General features: G+C 39.9%; 1 protein-coding gene across 5 annotated transcripts in view; it reads left to right on the top strand.

Moving 5' to 3' along the window:
- Positions 1-18,310, top strand: part of NPAS2 (neuronal PAS domain protein 2) — a 162,173-nt gene that overhangs the window by 86,891 nt on the left and 56,972 nt on the right. For 4 of the 5 annotated variants that reach the window (XM_053890570.1, XM_019451610.2, XM_019451752.2 and 1 more), the window contains exons 3-4: positions 11,247-11,395; positions 18,118-18,209. In XM_053890570.1, the coding sequence (XP_053746545.1) occupies positions 11,247-11,395; positions 18,118-18,209 (241 nt within the window). Of the gene's footprint in view, positions 1-11,246; positions 11,396-18,117; positions 18,210-18,310 lie in introns of those variants that run through there. The other variant, XM_053890572.1, reaches the window with a different exon arrangement.

Here is an 18,310-nt window from a genome sequence, read left to right as displayed (position 1 = left end):
TCCCCTATATACTTTCCTGCAAAAGAATCTTCTTTACAGACCCTGCCATCAGGACTTCAGATTCTATGTTCCCACCTTTTGATTTCTATGGATCTTTTACATACTCACTAAAAAAAGTATGAAAAGATATGTGGACATTCTGAACTGGGTAAGATGGAGTCAGCCTACTCCATCCTGTCCACCACACTGAATACAGTTCTAAAACCTTGGCAAAATGTATGTAACAGCTAATTGAGGACCCTGAAAGTATGTAGTAGGAGGCAGATTGGAAAAGTATCAAAATTTGAAGTACTACTGAACTGGCATTTTCTTCCCTCTAGTACCCCCTAGCCTAGACTCAATGCAGCCAAAACCCAGAAGTGGGCATCTGTGCTGACAAAGAGAGGACACAGAGAAGCCCTCTACATGCAGGACAGGATCAGGGTCTCTAATGCTCAGATTGAGTGAGGGGAAATCTGCCCTGTTTTGTTTTTTTCTCCATATCCTTGTACCCTGTAAGCAATCCTGTGATAGCAGCAGCAACAGTAGCAACAGCAACAACAACATGGGCCCATAGGAAACTTAAAATGTCGAGGAAAAGGAATCTTTCTGAGCAGAGGAACTATATTCTAAGAGGGTGGGATGAAACCCTGTTGTTTTTTTCTTCCTTTCTATTTTCCTACTGCATGGCCCCAAATGAAGGTGCACATGTAGGAAGTGTGAGGCAAAGCAGAATAAAGCAAAGAACCAGCTTTCTGGCCAGAGGAACTAAAAGGGAGCCTTGGGAACCAAAAAGTACTGGGAAGAGATATGAGAGGAAGGAGCTCAGGAAAGTGAACATATAAAGAAGGTTATGAGATCCTGAGCTCCCCACCAATCTGAATATGCACGGGTCTGACCTTAAGTAGTATACCGTAGACTTTCAGACTGAACCGCAGGATAGACCACCACCCGACATCCAAGACCAGCCACATGGGATAAATCTAGATAGCACCATGAATTTCTTATCAGAAACTATGGAAGCCATCTATCTAGTAGTGACACAATATTTTTTAAAAGTTTAAAGGAAAGAACCATTAGCCCAGAATTCTATGTCCAATAAAAATATCCTTCAGAGATGAAGGTAAGTGAAGACATTTTCAAGTTAAAAAAAGCAAAACAAAACAAGACAAAAAAACTAAGAAAGTTTCTTATCAACAGACCTTCTCTGAAAGAATTGCTGAAGGAAGCTGTTATAACAGAAAGGAAATGATACCAGATAGAAACTTGGAGTATGAGATATAAAGGAAGAAGAGAAATGGTAAATATCTGGCTACATAGAATAAATAGTCTGACATTTGGGGGAAAACAACATAATCTGATCTGATTCACTGTATGTAGATGTAGGGCACAAGATGACTACATCATAAAGGAAGGGAGTATATAGAGAACTATATGGAAAAAAGTTTCTACATTCCACTTTAAATGGTAAAATATTATAAGTAGGTTCTGAAAAGATAATTTTTATATTATAATCCAAAGAGTAATTACTGAGCACTATACAAGGAACTATAGTAAATAAAAATATAATAGATAAATTAAAATGAAATACTAAAAATGTTTAAACAACCCAAAAGAAAACAGGATAGAAGAAATAGAAACAAAAACAAAAAAAATGAAAAAAAAAACAGAAAACAGATGGCAAAATGATATACCTAAATCCAAACTTATAATTATATTAAATGTAAATGGTCTAAACATGCCAACTAAGAAAGATTGTCAGAATGAATTTTTCTAATGACTTAACTATATGCTGTCCACAAGGTATTCACTTCAAATATGATAATATAAGTAGGTTCAAAGTAAAACTGTGGAAAATGATATACCACAAAACATTAATAAATTAATAAATTAATTCATTAATACATTAATAAATTAATTTATTAATAAATTAATAAAAAGAAAGCCAGAGTGACTATATTTATTTTTTATTTTTTTTATTTTTTTTATTTTTGGGACAGAGAGAGACAGAGCATGAACGGGGGAGGGGCAGAGAGAGAGGGAGACACAGAATCGGAAACAGGCTCCAGGCTCCGAGCCATCAGCCCAGAGCCTGACGCGGGGCTCGAACTCACGGACCGCGAGATCGTGACCTGGCTGAAGTCGGACGCTTAACCAACTACGCCACCCAGGCGCCCCCAGAGTGACTATATTAATATAAAATAAAGTAGATTGCAAAGCAAAGAAAATTTCCAGGAATAGTGACAGTACATAATACTAGTCAATTTACCAAGAACACATAGCAATTCTAAATGTGTATACACCTAACAACTGAGCTTCAAAATACATGAAACACAACCTAAAGAAGTTTACTGAGTCTTTAATATGCTTATCTCAGGAATAGAACTAGTAGAGAGAAAGTCAGCAAGGGTATAGAAGAATTTAAAAACACCAAAACACCATTGACATTTATAGAATACTCCACCTACCAATAGCAGAATACACACTGTTTTCAAGTACCCATTGAACATTCCCTAACCAAATTCTGCTTTATAAAATAAGTGTAAACAAGTCTAAATGAACCGAAAGTAAATTGCAAACAGAAAGATGGCAGGAACAATATCTCTAAAACTTGGAAGTTAAACAGTTTGGCTCCTAAGTAATTCAAAGGTTAAAGGGAAGTCTCAAAGAATTTTAGAACTGAACAAATATAAAAAATACAACATACCCAAACTTGTGGGTTTCAGTGAAAGCAGTGCTTAGAGGGAAATCTCTAGCATTAAATGATTATAGTAGGAAAGAGAAAAGTCTCAAATCAATAACTAAGCTTCCACCTTATGAAACTATAAACAGTAGAGCAAAATAAATTCAAAGCAAAAAGAAGAATGGAAATTATAGATGTGAGAGCAGAAATCAATAAGATTGAAAGCAGAAATATAATAGAGAAAACCCAAAGGTAACTTTAAAAAAATCAATAAAATTGGTAAGCCTTTTGCAAATATGACCAAAAAAAAAAAAAAAGCCACAAATTACCAATAGCAGGAGTAAAAAAGGAGATATTATTACACACCCTTCAGACATTTAAAAAGACATTAAAAGACCATAATAGAATACTATAAACAACTGTATCCATGTAAATTTGACAAATTAGATGAGAGGTACCAATTACTCAAAAACCAGAAGCTATCAAAACTCCTACAAGATGAAATAGAAATCTTGAAGTGTCCTATAATTAATAAAGAAATTGAATGTGTAGTTAAAAGTCTTCTGAAAAAAGGAATCTCAGACCCAGATGGTTCCACTGATAACTTCTGCCAAACATTAAAAGAAAAAATATCACCAATTCTACACAGTCCCTTCCAAAAAGTTAAGAGAAGGAAATACTTCCCAACTTATTTATGAGACAAGCATTACCCAGAAAAAAAATAGTACAAGAAAAGAAAACTACAGACCAATATCCTTCATAAACACAGATGTAAAAATCCTCAATAAAACTTTAGCAAGTTGTATATGTGTGTGTGTGACATATACATCATGTACACATATATGTAAACTACATCATGACCAAGTGGAGTTTTATCCAAGGATTGCAAGGCTGTTCAGTATTCAAAAACCAGTCATTATAATCCACCAAGTTAGCAAGCTAAAGAAGAAAAACCAAAACCACATGATCATATTACATGAATACAGGGTTTTGACAGGGGTTTGACAGAATTCAACTTTTATTTATGATATAAACTCAGCGAACTAGGAATAGGAGAGAATTTCCCTAAACTGGATAAAGGGCATTTGCATAAAACCATTAGCTGATATACTTATTGGCAAAAGACTGAACATATTCCCCCTAAGGTGGGGAATAAGACAAAGGTATCTGCTGTCATCACTCCTATTCAATATCATAGAGCAGTAAGACAGAAAAAGAAAGCAAAGTCATGTTGATTGGAAAAAAGGAAATAATACTAACCTATTCAAAGATACCATGTTTGTATATATAGAACATCCCAAGAGATTTATCAAAACAAAGAAATATAAAACTCCTATAATTAATAAATAAATTTAGTAAGTTGACAGGATACACAAGGTCAGCACACAAATCATCTTTCTGTCGGCTAGCACTGAACTATTAGAAACTAATATTAAAAATACCATGCCACTTGTAATCAATCCAAAAGAATGAAATAGGTATAAATTTATATATGGTATATATGTGTGAAAATTGCAAAATGCTCATGATAGAAATCAGGGAAAACCTAAATAAATAGAAAAATATATTGTGTTTATGACTAGAAGACTCAAAAGAGTAAAAATGCAAAATTTCCACAAATTGGTCCATAGATTTAAAGCAATTTCAATCAAGGGGTGCCTGTGTGGCTCAGTCAGTTGGGCATCTGACTTCGGCTCAGGTCATGATCTTGCAGTTTGTGAGTTCGAGCCCCGCATCGGGCTCTGTGCTGACAGCTCAGAGCCTGGAGCCTGCTTCAGATTCTGTGTCTCCCTCCCTCTCTGCCCCTCCCACATTCGTGCTCTGTCTGTCTCTCTCAAAAATAAGTAAACATTAAAAAAATTGAAAGCAATTTCAATCAAAATCCTGGTAGAACTCTGTAGATATAGACAAGTTGATTATAAATTATAATGGAAAGACAGAGAAACTAGAATAGTCAAAATAATTTTGAAAAAGAAGAATAAAGTTGGAGGAATCACATGATCCAATTTTAAGGCTATTATAAAACTACAGTAATTGAGACAGCATGGCATTGTGGAGGAATAGATCCATAGTCAATGAGACAGAATAGAGAGTATAGAGAACCCAGAAATCGACCTACATAAATATGACCAACTGATTTTTTTACAAAGGTGCAACAATAATCCCATGTAGGAATGCTTTGTCTTCAGTGGTGCTGGAACTATTGGACATCCATATACAACAAATAAACTTCAACCTAAACCTTATAGGTTATAAAAATAACTAACTCAAAATGGATTGTGAAATGTGGAATGTGTAAAACTCCTGGAAAAAAAAAAACACAGGAGTAAATTTCTGGTCTGAGGTTGGGCAGAGGGTTCCCAGACCTGACAACAAAAGCACAATCCACAAAAGGAAAAAAATTGCTAACTTGGACTTCATCAAAATGAGAAACTTTGTGAAAGACACCATTAAGAGAATAAAAAGGTGAGCAGTGAGAAAATACGGACAAATCATATGTCGGACAAAGGACTTGTGTCGGAATATATAAAGGATGCTTAACACTCAACAGTAAGGATATAAAAGGCCCAGTTTAAAAATGAGCAGAATGCCTGGGTGGTCAGTCAGTTAAGCTTCTGACTTCAACTCAGGTCATGATCTCATGGTTCATGAGTTCAAGTCCCACATCAGGCTCTCTGCTGTCAGTGCAGAGCCCTCTTTGGATCTTCTGTCTCCCTTACTCTCCGCTCCTCCCCTGCCCTCTCTCTCTCTCTCTCTCTCTCTCAAAAATAAATAAACATTAAAAAAATTTAAAAATTGGCAAAAGACATGAACAAATGCTTCACCAAAGAAGATATAAGATGGCAAAAAAAATGTACATGAAAAGATGTAGAACATCATTAGCCATTAGATAAATGCAAATTTAAGCCCCAGTGAGATAATACTGCACATGTCTTAGATTAGGTAAATTTTAAAGTACTGACAATACTAACTCCCCTTAAGGACATAGAACATCTGGTTCACTCCTATAGGACTGGTGAGAGGTAGGATGGTAGGGCCACTCTGGAAAACAGTTTGGCAGTTTACTATGAAGTTGCACATACAATTTCCATATGATCCAGGTTACTTTCTTCAGAGGGCTAAAACCTAGTGTTCACACAAAAACCTGTACACAAATGCATACAACAGCTCTCTTCATAATCACCAAAAGTGGGAAGCAACCTGAATTTCCTTTGCAGGTAAATGGATAAACCAGCTGTGGGACATCCATACAATAAAAAAGTGCTCAGCACTAAGAAGGGGCAAGGTACTGATAGGCACCATGACTTGAATGAATCTCAAAGGCATTCTGTGGGTAGAAGAAGCCAGGCTCAGGGGTTACATGCTGTATGATTGTATCTCTATGACATTTTCCACAAGGGAGCATAGTGATGGAACACAGAACAAGGCTTGCCGTTGGTTAACAGGCATGGAGAGAATGAAGGAGCTTTAGAGGGAACTCTTCTGTCTCTGGGTCATGATGATGGTTACATGAATTTATACACATGCAAAAATTTATAGAACTGTGCCCAAAAGAAAATGTTTACCGTATGTTCATTTTAAGAGTAATAATCTTAAAGATATGTATCATCAGTGTTACTTTCTCATAGACAAATGAAATTCAGGTGAAATTCCTTTGCCTCTGACCCCCACATTCTCCCCCATGCTCCACATAGTGGGTCTGGTTAGTGCCCAATTCAGGGAGCAGAGTCCCTAGCCATGTAGGGCACAGTACTGTGGCTGACCAGCCTCACCTCTCCTTCCTGTCTCTGCTCACTTCCCCCTGAGCTGGGGTCCCTTTCCCCCTTTCCCCGGTTTCTTAACCATTTCCCTCCCCCAGACTGTCCATCAGTACCCTGTCCTGGATTCATCCAAAAGCCAAGACCAGACTGCCTGTACTGGCATTTGAGACTGTGGTTGACCTCACTCTTCTTGTCCTCTCTCTCACTTTACTTTCTCACATGTCCCCAACTGTCCTGTCAAACCTGGCCAGTCAGCTCTTCCTGGGCTGTCTTCCCACCGCCTGCCTGCCCACCCCTCAAGGCCACCTTGCATGCAGCCCCTTCCCTGAGGGCTCCCCTCACCGCCTCACAGGGCTGATCTCCTTCCTTTGTGAACTCCCTTGGCAATTTGTCTAAACTTGTCACCTAGCCCTTATCATGTTGTACCTGATGTGTGAAATCCATCTCTTCCTCTAGACTCTAAGCTTCTTTTAGTTGGCTGTTTTTAGTTGTTTTTCTGCAGCATTCTTCCCTGAACACAAATACCATTATCCTATTAGCATGAAATGCCATTTTTCTGCAGAATGTGTTTTGTTTCTGTGCTATAACCTCAAGCAGCCAGAATTCGTCACTCTTAGTCCTGTGCTTCCAGAGCACTGGTACAAATCTCCATAACACATACCTTCACGGTGGTTCTGGAGGGAGTTGTGGAAGGGAACAGGAGAGTGCAGCGCTTCACGGCATGGGCATCCAAGCCAGCCTGCTCCACCACTGCCTACTGATGTGACTTCAGTGAGTCACACAACCTCTCAGTGCCTCAGCTGCTTCATCTGTGAAATGGGGATAATAGTATCTATCTTAAAGGGTCATCATGAGGATTAATATATGTGAAGCACTTAAAATAGTGCCTGTTACATAGTAAGTACCCAGCAAAGGTTATCTGTGTAACCAATATCCCTTGAGGGACACTAGGAAATATAACTTGGGGGCTTTTTGAGCCCTTCATTCAAACCAAAGGGTCAGGTTTGTATCAATGTATATTTAACACACACACACACACACACACACACACACACACACACACACACACCTTCCCTTCCAGCCTTTCTCTCTCCCCCTCTCTCTGTCTCTCTTTCTCTTCCTCTCCCTCTCCTCTCTCTTAAATCCAATATGAAGAGAAACACCCCAACTGAAAAATGGGCAGAAGATTTGAACAGACATTTTACAAAAGAAAATATATGAAACAACAGTAAGCATGTGAAAGGGTGTCCAACATCATTAGTCATCAGAAAAATGCAACCTAAAACCACAATGGGGAAACATTACAATGCCTAAAGGAAGAAGAGACAGACAATACCACATGTTGACAGGCATGTGAAGCATAAATTGCTGGTGGAAATGCAGGCACAGTACAGCCACTTGGCATAACAATATGGCGGTATCTTATAACAGTGAACTAGTAAACATATATATACTTAACAATAGGAATTAGCAATTTCACACCTATGTATTTACCCAAGAGAAATGTGTGCCTATGTCTACACAAAGACATGGATGTGACTGCTCACAGCAGCATTCTTCTCAATACCCCTGAACTGGAAACAACCCAATGGAATACTAGTCAGCCATCAAAAGGAATGAAATGTTAATGTATGCAACAACATGGATGGATCTCAAAAACTTAATACTCCATGTACGTTAGAGACTATATGCTGTCTGATTCTATTTGTATGAAATTCTAAACATGGCAAAACTAAACTGACAACAGCAGTGGCTTCCTGTGGCTGTCATCAAGGGGGACATCAGCAAGTTGGAGGAGAATACCTTTCAGGATGAGGGAACCATTCTGTCTCTGGGTTTCGGTGGTGGTTACACAATTACCAAACTTCATCAAACCAGACACTTAAAATGGGTGAATTTTGTTGAATGTAAATAATGATGTAAAAAAGAAAAAACAAACCCAGAGGCTGATTAAGTGTCTTTCAGCTGGTTGCGCCAGTGCCTTATGTGTGGTGTCTCGGGGCCTGCCAAGCTGACTTCCTTATTGGAAATAAGGTCATTCGAGGCTCATTTTCTTTCTCTTGCCTCAGAGCTGCAGATCCAGCTGACATTGACCGATTTCCAGTGGGCACCATAGTGTGTCCCAGGCGGAGGCTGACGGAAACAAGCTTGTGTTTCTGTCACTAATGATATAAGCCTTCATCGTATTCTCTGCCAGGCCATGTTGGTTGTCATTACACCCATTGAAGAAGAGAACAGAGTAATAATGAGCTGGGTGTTATCGGCTCACAAATAATTTATAATGGGCAAACTAGGACAGGAACAGAGCTTTTTTTGGCTAAGGAGGCTGCATGTCACTCTTAAAATCTAGGCCAAAAAATTATTTATAATGCATAGACAGTCACTCAGAAAGTTGAAAGGTTCCTTTCTTCTCTCCCATGTGTTTGAACATTAGGCTTTTTACCCTAGACTAGCAAAAGGCACCTTAGGTTCTTCCTTGGACACCTGCATTCAGTCTGCAACTCTGAGAACACATGTGAGGGCAGTTACTTGGTTAGGAATGAGGCCTTTGTAGAAACCCCTATCCAAGGATAGGAATGAGGGAAAAGTCAGGAAAAGGAAGAGATCCTTACATATGGGTAGTGACCACACACTTGAGAAGTGAGCTTTAAAGAATTGCCTCAGGTGTTATCAGAAAGGAGCCCAAACCAAGATATTATCAGCAAAGGATGGTTTGTAAACAGGTGTGTTGAAATAAAGGCAGGTCATGTGTCCTCAGGCAGAGGCAGAGTGGTAATGGCCATCGTGGCATCTAAGAAAAGGATATTTTCATCATGTCCCTGTGTTTACAAGGGCTGTTTGGGAAGGCAGAATCATTATTGACATTGATACCTGTAGATGTGGATACCTACCCCAAGGGAGGCCAGTTCCCCTGATGGGAACTTGCTGAATCGTCACAAGCTACCAGCACCCAGTCCTGACTTCATGCTGGCCAACAGCCTCCTGATAAGTGATCAGCCGTCCTGGGCACCTTGATGCCAGACCCCAGGGTACGTAGAGCAAGTAGACCATGTTTAACGGGCCCTGCCACTGTGGCTCCCGCTCTCTCAGGGAGCCAACTTTGTGGAACAAGCCCACCCTGGGTGAGTTGAAGAAGGTTGGTCAGCTCTCCCAGCTCTGGCTCACCTTTGACTAAGGTGACTGTTGATGAGGAGCTAGTCCTGTGGGGCTGAGATCCAGCCCCTGGGTCTGTGGCATGCCATTAAAGATCAAGTCTTGGGGCGCCTGGGTGGCTCAGTCGGTTAAGCATCCGACTTCAGCTCAGGTCACGATCTCGCGGTCCATGAGTTCGAGCCCCGCGTCGGGCTCTGGGCTGATGGCTCAGAGCCTGGAGCCTGCTTCCGATTCTGTGTCTCCCTCTCTCTCTGCCCCTCCCCTGTTCATGCTTTGTCTCTCTCTGTCTCAAAAATAAATAAAACGTTAAAAAAAAATTTTTAAAGATCAAGTCTTCTAGAGCAGTGCTGTTTCCCAGACCTCCTCAGGGTGAGGGCAGGCTTCCTATGGCACGTGCTCCTTGTTTAGCCATCTAGGAGAGTGGCCCCTAGAGCCATGTTTTCCTCTTCCAGTTCCTGAGGTTCCCAGGCCTCCTCAGAGGTCCCCTCCTCTCAAGCCGAAGGACTCTACTTTGTTCTCTGTATAGATTGTGCAGTGTAGCATGTCATTTTTTAAATAGACTTTATTGTTTTTGGAGTAGTTGTTCACAGAAAGAGTGGAGAAAAATAGAGCAGAAGATACAGAGGTTTCCCATATATCCCCCATCCCTACATATGGACAGCCTCCCTGTTATCAGCATCCCTCACCAGAGTGCTACATTTGTTCCAATGGATGAACCTTACGTCGACACATCATTATTACCCAGAGTCCACAGATTACATTAGCGCTCTTGGTGTTGTACGTTCTGTGGGTTTGGACAAATGTATAATGATGAGGATCCACCATTATAATGTCATACAGAGTAGTTTTGCTGCCCTAAGGTCCTCTGTGTTCCACCTCTTCATCCATCCCCACCTCAACCCCTGGCAGCCACTGATCTTTTTACTGTCTCCATAGTTTTGCCTTTTCCAGAATGTCATATAGTTGGAATCATACAGTATGTAGCCTTTTCAGATTGGCTTCTTCCACTTAGTGATATTCATTTAAGGCTCCTCTATGTCATCTTTAAAAGGGTTCATCTGCTCTCAGCAGCTTGACAGCCATATGCGTTCTCTGTCACACATTGGCCCTGGGTCGAGCATGGCTTGCAGACGGTTATGCTTCGTCTCCCCAACAGGATGACGAGTTCTGGGGCAGAGGCCAGGACATATGCCCTGTGTGGCACTGGCTCCCTGCCAGACACTCAGGGAATTTGGTTTGCCCTTGGAACTCAGTGCCAAGGGCTGGGTGCTCTGGGTTGGAGGGGCTATAGTTAAAGCCTAAGGAAGGGCTATCAGAGCAAAACCCTCTGGGCTGCAGCCATGTACACAGCATGTCATTTGCTCTCTGAAGGTTAAAGCTCCATGAAGTCAGAGTGAGCAGCATCTGGCAACAGAGCTAATCTGTGTAAGATTTCGCATCTGAGTCAGAACTTACTTATTAACACTGTCTGTCTTTGTGGCCAAGAGTCTAGCAAAACATTTTTCTGTCCCCATTAGTCAACGCGAAAATGTGGCAAATGTTACTTTCCCTGAAAGGGTTCTGATCAGATGATCACAACAGAACACACTCTGATAGAAAATACTTCTATTTCATAATAAAGCCTTTATGATGTGGAATGTTCTAGTAACCTGTGTGTTCTGTGCTTACAGAGCTTCTCGAAACAAGTCTGAGAAGAAGCGTCGGGACCAGTTCAATGTTCTCATCAAAGAGCTTAGCTCCATGCTCCCTGGCAACACGCGGAAAATGGACAAAACCACCGTGCTGGAAAAGGTCATTGGATTTTTACAGAAACACAATGGTAAAGGTTACGCCTCTCTCCATTTTTATCCCATTCCTGTCCTTTCATTTGACGATGACTTCATCAAGCTGGTCTTCTGCTTGGTTCTGGCAAAGCCCGATCTCATCAGTCACAGGCTTCCTCTTGCAAAGGCACTCCACCTTCTTTAATATCCCACCTCCAGCAGGTTTGGGAGAGGACGCTTACCTCCCAAATTGCTTTACTAGCCAGAGGAGAGAACCCAGAGCCGCCTCACAGGTAGCACCCAGCCCAAGTGGAGTGGTGTTAACAGTGGGAATGTCTTGATTTAAAAATGGCTGCAGCAAGCACTTTTCATTCAGCCCTGAAGAGATGCAATGCCCAAGAATTCATTTTCCACTGGACGGGAATGTACTGGTTTCCTCAACCACCTCTGCCATGGCCCTGAACTCTTTGGCTTTCTGAACTACACCATGAAAAAAATAGTAATTTATTTACAGTCAAATACTTTTTTTAAAAAATATAATTCATGTGCCATAAAAGTCACCATTTTAAAGTTTATAATTCAGTGGTTTTAGTCTATTCAAAGGGCTGTGCAACCATTAACACTAATTTTGTCATCCCATAAAGCAGCCACTCCCCATCTCCCCTCCCTCCAAGTCCTGACAACCACTAACCTACTTTGTCTCTATATATTCTAGGTATTTCGTACAGATGGAGTCCTCCAATATGTGGTCTTTTGTTTCTGGCTTCTCTGACTTAGCATCCATAGTTTAGCAAGTGTCAGTAATTTCACTCCACTTTATGGCCAAACAATACCAATTGTATGGATATACCACATTTTGCTTATCCATTTATCAGTTGAGGGTTTTGTGTTGTTTCCACTCTTTGGCTGTTATGAACAATGCTGCTGTCTGTGGACCTACGTGTACAAATTTTTGTGTGGATATATGTTTTCAGTTGTCTTGGATATATATCTAGAATTAGAATTGTTGGGTCCAGTGGTAACTCAGGGAACTGCCAAACTGTTTTCTGCAACAATTTCATACTCTCAGCAGCAGTGTGTGAGGGTGTCAGTTTCTCCACATCCTCACCAACATGATATTGTCTGGTTGTGGGTGTGGGTGTGGGTGTGGTGTGGTGTGTCTATTATAGCCTTCCTAGTGAGTATGAAGCAATATCTCATTATGGTTTTGGTTCGCATTTCCCTAAAGATTAATGATGTTCAGCTTTTCATGAACTTATTGGCCATTTATAGATCCTTCTTTAGAGAAATGTCTATTCAAATCCTTTGTTGATTACTTATCTTTTTTTTAATGTTTTATTATTTATTTTTGAGAGAGAGGGGCAGAGCATGAGCAGGGGAGGGGCAGAGAAAGAGGGAGACACAGAATCTGAAGCAGCTCCAGGCTCTGAGCTGTCAGCACAGAGCCCAACGTGGGGCTCGAACTCATGAACTGTGAGATCATGACCTGAGCCAAAGTCAGACACTTAACCGACTGAGCCACCCAGGCGCCCCTACTTACCTTTTGTAATTGGAGTATCTATCTTTTTTTGTTGGGTCGTAAGAGTTCTTCATATATTCTGGATACTAGACCCTCATCAGATGTATATAATTTGCAAATTTGCAAACATTTTTCCCATTCCATGGGTTGCCTTTCACTTTCTTACAGATGTCCTTTTACAAAAGTTTCTAAGTTTGAAGTCTAGTTATCTTTTTGTTGTTGTTGGTTTTGTGTGCCTTAGGTATTCTAAGAAATCATTGTCTACGGATATGAACATTTACACCAGCAATGTTTTCTCCTAAGAGTTTATAGTTTTAAACCATAGATAAAGCCTCAAGTATACAAGCTACAGGGTGAGCATTTAAGTATTTGATTCATTTTGAGTTATTTTTTGTATATGGAATAAGATAGGGTGTTGAAATTCATCCTTTTGCATGTAGATATCCAGTTATCCCAGCGTTCCTTTCTTTTTTAAAAAAATTTTAACACTTACAGAAAATATACAAATCATAACTGTACAATTGAATTACTTATCACACTGCTTATTAGTGAACACAACTAGGAACCCAGGTCAGTAAATACAAGCTTCCCCAAAAGATGGCCCTTCCTCCCTATCTACCTCTGCTTTCCCCAAAGGTAATCTGTGTTCTGACTTCTAATACTAGAGATTGGCTGTTGGAACCTTATTCAGATGGAATCATACATTATGAACATGATGTTTATGAGGTTAATCTGTGTTCTTCCAGTGTTGTGACTGGTTCGTTTTCATTGGTATATGCTATTCTATTATATGAAGTTACCACTTGAATCTGTCCTTGACCATATGTCTTTCTCAAATAACCTTCTCTCCCTTTTACCTTTTTCCTTTAAACCATTTTACTTCTTAGCACTGACCACCCTGCCCTGCTGCTCACCTATGGATGGTACAAAAAAATTGGAGGAGTTAAGAGGGTTCAGTAGATATTAACAAGCAAAAAGAGCAGAATTCTTTTTTTCCTTAACCATGACACCAAAAATAATAAAGTCAGAAATGTCAGGTTATTGAGGAGATAATTACAGTTCTTCTGTGCTTACAGTGATGCTTCTCTTTCACTGAACATTTTCCTAGACAAGATGATTTCATGGAAGAGGGCACAGCTAGGACATTAGAAAGTTTCATTATACTTGCTGTTCTTTTATTATTTCTTTAATAATTGTATATACCTATTAAAAATATGACAGTAATGATACATCCTCCTTCTTTTTTTTTCCAAAGCTGCCCAGGGGAGTGTAAAGAGTATGTTAATTGCTTTTGCTAAAAGTCAGGGAAGAACAATCAAGCAGGATTGGAATAAAGTGTTGCAGCAGTATTCGATTGCCCCAATAATTTAATCAGAATGGTTATGTTTCCTAAATAATGATTTAGCTAAGTGAAATAGCAGGTTGGTTTGATTACTGAGATATTTTGCGCAAATTACTCAAACTAGGTCAGTGCCACTGAGAAGCAGGACAGCTGTTAAATAGGACAGCTGGGATCAAGTTCATCAGTGTGACATTTATGCTGGGCTCTGTCTGCTGCAGAATTACAGAATTGTCAAATTGGGATCTGGAAAAGATCAGTCAACAGAAATGCAGCCTCCTAACACCAGGAGCACCCATATCCATCTCACCTTTTTTATAAGACTAAAGACTGGTTTGCACAGCCCCCTTAAATGCAACCAGGATCACCTCGGGATTTTACTTATCCTTTGTGATACTATATTCCAAAAAAACCCAAAAAATCCATAGTAGATTTTATGGAGGAATTCAGTGGTTGGACCAAAATTTGGATTAAATCAAAAACAAAAACAAACAATAACTTCACTTATAATCCAAATGGACATGAACTCCACAGGCATCTGCAATAGGGTAGAGAATAACATGGTCAGCATTTACTCAGTCCTCACCATGAGCCAGGCAGGCATTGTTGTAAGGACTCTTGTATAGTTATACAAATGAGCTTCATAGCAGTTCCCCTAAGTTAGTATCATTTCACAAATGAGACAGCTGAGGCACAGAGACGTTAGGTCAGTCACCTGAATCAGCCAGCCATGATAATGGGGAATCTATATGAGGCAGTCTGCCTCCAGAGCCCAAGTTTTTAATACTATACCATACTGTTTTTCAACAAGGCATAGTTCATGGGGCTCTTACAGATATGTGTATCATAGCTGTGCTATAGCTGTCCATTAGCACAGCCATTTAGACTACTGGTTCTCAACCTTGGCTGCCCATTAGAATCTCCTGAGGAGCTTTTAAAATACATGTAACCAAGTCTCACATCAGAGACCAATACATCAGAACATCTAGGGTGGAACCCCAGTGGTGAGCTGGAGCTGGCTCATCCTGGCTTGCAAAAGATGATTATTAAATTTTCAGGAGTTTTGCAAGCTAGTTGACAGCTTAGAATCAGCCACCATGGGAGTATTTACACCACAGAAATGGCAGAGGGCTTTTTTTTTTTATTTGTAGGGATGGAGAGCCTTTTACTAGCACACTACTGGGTAAGGCACAAGCATGTGTATTTTTAAAGCTCCTCAGGTGATTCCAGTGTGCAGCCAGAGTTAAGAACTGTGGATTTAGACATGCTTTCTGCTTTCATGATAAAGCAAGACCACATGATCAGTAAGAAAAGATGATTAGGTCTAGGTAGTCGTTATAATTACTTATAATGACTCTTTCCTCAATAATCTTTCAAGCATCCCCATTTTCTCAGCTTGGGAGATAAATCTTGATCCATATGTATTCTCTTTGAAGTAATCCAGGTCAAACTGAGAACCTGACCATGTTTCTTTGTAGATACATTTTGTATCATCAGTATCTGTTTTAAGAGATAAATCCCTAAATTATGTAAATAGCAGTGTATCACACGGCCTTATCCATGCCCATCTAAATGTTGCTTCTACAGGGCCAGACTGACCTGCATGCTTTCCTTTTCTTGTGTGAATCTCAAGCTGATTTAATGGGATTTTCTTCCAACATCAAATCCTGTTCCTCATTCATGCCCCTTCAATTTGTCTGCCTTAGTGGAGAAGGAATGAGGTTGTGTGAAGAAGCTGCAGAAAAAAGAGAAACACCTTTGTTGGACAGGGTAATGTTAACCCAGCTTAGTAGAGAGTTTTTACCCCATTTCCAAGACTTTGCTTTGACTACATATATCTCAAAGACATACTTCTCCTATTTCATGAATAACAGGAACAATTAGAAAGCGAGCACTCTAGGGCACAACTACAACTTATACTATAGTAGAATTTTGGGGTTTAAATATTAATTGCAATGTTTTCCTGAAAACAAAATGCTTCCAGGTGGTTTTGTTTCCCTTGCTATTTAGAAATTACTTTGACCACACCTCTTTGCTAACCCTGCCCTGTCACCTATAGCTTCTAATATTGGAACCTCAAATGCCAATGGAGACATGATTATAACACTGAACTTTATTTCCCAGTTTAACATTTTTCTATTTGCCTTGAGACATTTTATCTAACATAGACACACACACACACACACACACACACACACACACGCATTTTTAATATGCTGTGAATTGATGGGGCACCTGAATGGCTCAGTTGGTTAAGCATCCGACTTCGGCTCAGAGCATGATCTCATGGCTCGTGGGTTTGAGCCCTGTGTCAGGCTCTGTGCTGACAGCTCAGAGCCTGGATCAGATTCTGTGTCTCCCTCTCTCTCTGCCCTTCCCCCACTCATTCTCTCTCTGTCTCGGTCTCTGTCTCTCTCTCAAAAGAAAACATTTTTAAAAGTTAATATGCTGTGAATTGAGCCTTAACTTCTAAGGATTACAATCAAATTGTTGAAATACAAAGTGAATAAAATGGCTGCTCTCAGTATTCTTATGCTGGTGTTTGGAAAGTATCTAAGCCATACTGAATGATCTAAAAGTTACTTACAGAAAAGAAATGGGTCTTTCATTTTCCTTTATTGCTTAAGTTGAATGAACCATTGTCTAAATCAACTTTGGACTCCTGGAAAGACTCTTCTCCTGGACAGTTAATCTACAACTTGATCCTAATGATCAAAAGAACTTTACAGATGAGTTTATGTCTTAGGGAAAGGGGGAGACCTTTATGGCATTTATTTATTAACATGGCCTTGGTAGATTTCTTTCCTACGTGGTCAAACTATGGCAACCATTTGAGGAAACGAGAGTTTCACCCTCTCTTCCTTGCCTCGGCTGGCACCCCGGAATGAACACTGGCCCAGAACTGCGTGTAGCACACTGCCTCTGCTTCCCAGGATGCATTTCATCTTGTGCAGCCTCTGGCCACAGTGGCGGAAATAGCTTGTTCATTTAGAATCTTGGAAGAAGAAACCATCTTGGGAGCACCAAGAAAATAATCCCTAAAGAAACCTCGTACTACATAAAGTGGAGCAAATGCTGGTTAAGATGGAGGATAAACTGCAGGAAAAACAAATATATCTGATATGGCATTTGATCTCTCTGTAATAATATTATTAGGAACATTTTAGTAATAAAAAATACACTTTCAAAAATGCAAGAGAACTAGGGTGCATAAGGAGTTTTATGTATTCCAATGACTACTACATTTACAAATGTGAATAACATCTTCAGTACAAGGTAGTCACCATAATAAGAAAATTATAGATAAATCTAGAAAAAGTTTGATAAGAATAAATTCTGGCTGTAAAAGCCACTAAGTAACATATATTTGTCTAACATTTTGTACTTCAGTACCTGGAAATGCTGAAAACTACACTACATCCTGCATAGACACAGTAGGTCATTTACTACAAGTCTAAGATGTTTCTGGAATTTTGAAAACCCCAGATCTCTAAAGTGTTTTGCTTTGCCTTGACCATAAAGAGGCAGCTGAGGAACTCGTCCTACCATCCCAGTCGCTGTTTCCATTACCTTCATAGGTGACAACTACCTAACCCCCAACTGCTGATGGTGGGCTTTGTCCTGTAGAAATTCAAGGGCTTTGTGCTGCTTGCTACTGGCAGGCACTCCGGCCATGCAGAGGGTAGAGCGCTCTTCTCCTGAACCTCATTAAAAGGGTGTGAAAACATCCAGAGACCTTTTTAAGTCCATTACATCCAAAGTCCCTAGTCCTTAGAAATCAGGGTAACATATTTCTTTATACTGGCTTCTTTAAATGACACAGAAGTTTACACAAAAATTACACAGAAATAAGCATGCTTTGTTTGTTAATTCTAATTCCAAGGTGACTTTTAACATAAAAGTTTATGTCTTTTTTTTAGAAGTCTCAGCGCAAACGGAAATCTGTGATATTCAGCAAGACTGGAAGCCTTCATTCCTCAGTAATGAAGAATTCACCCAGCTGATGTTGGAGGTGAAATGCACTTTCAAATTAGCTTCATTGGTTGCAAATCAAAATGTAGCTGCTTGTTCCAGATAAGACCCTGTGCCCAAAGTGAACAACTATTCTTGACT

The sequence above is a fragment of the Panthera pardus genome, unplaced genomic scaffold (assembly GCF_024362965.1).
Source record: "Panthera pardus isolate Hobbes unplaced genomic scaffold, ASM2436296v1 HiC_scaffold_25, whole genome shotgun sequence".
In the NCBI taxonomy this organism is placed as follows: Eukaryota; Metazoa; Chordata; class Mammalia; order Carnivora; family Felidae; genus Panthera; species Panthera pardus.
The sequence above is the reverse complement of the archived record's forward strand: the minus strand, read 5'-3'. Positions and strand labels throughout refer to the sequence as shown.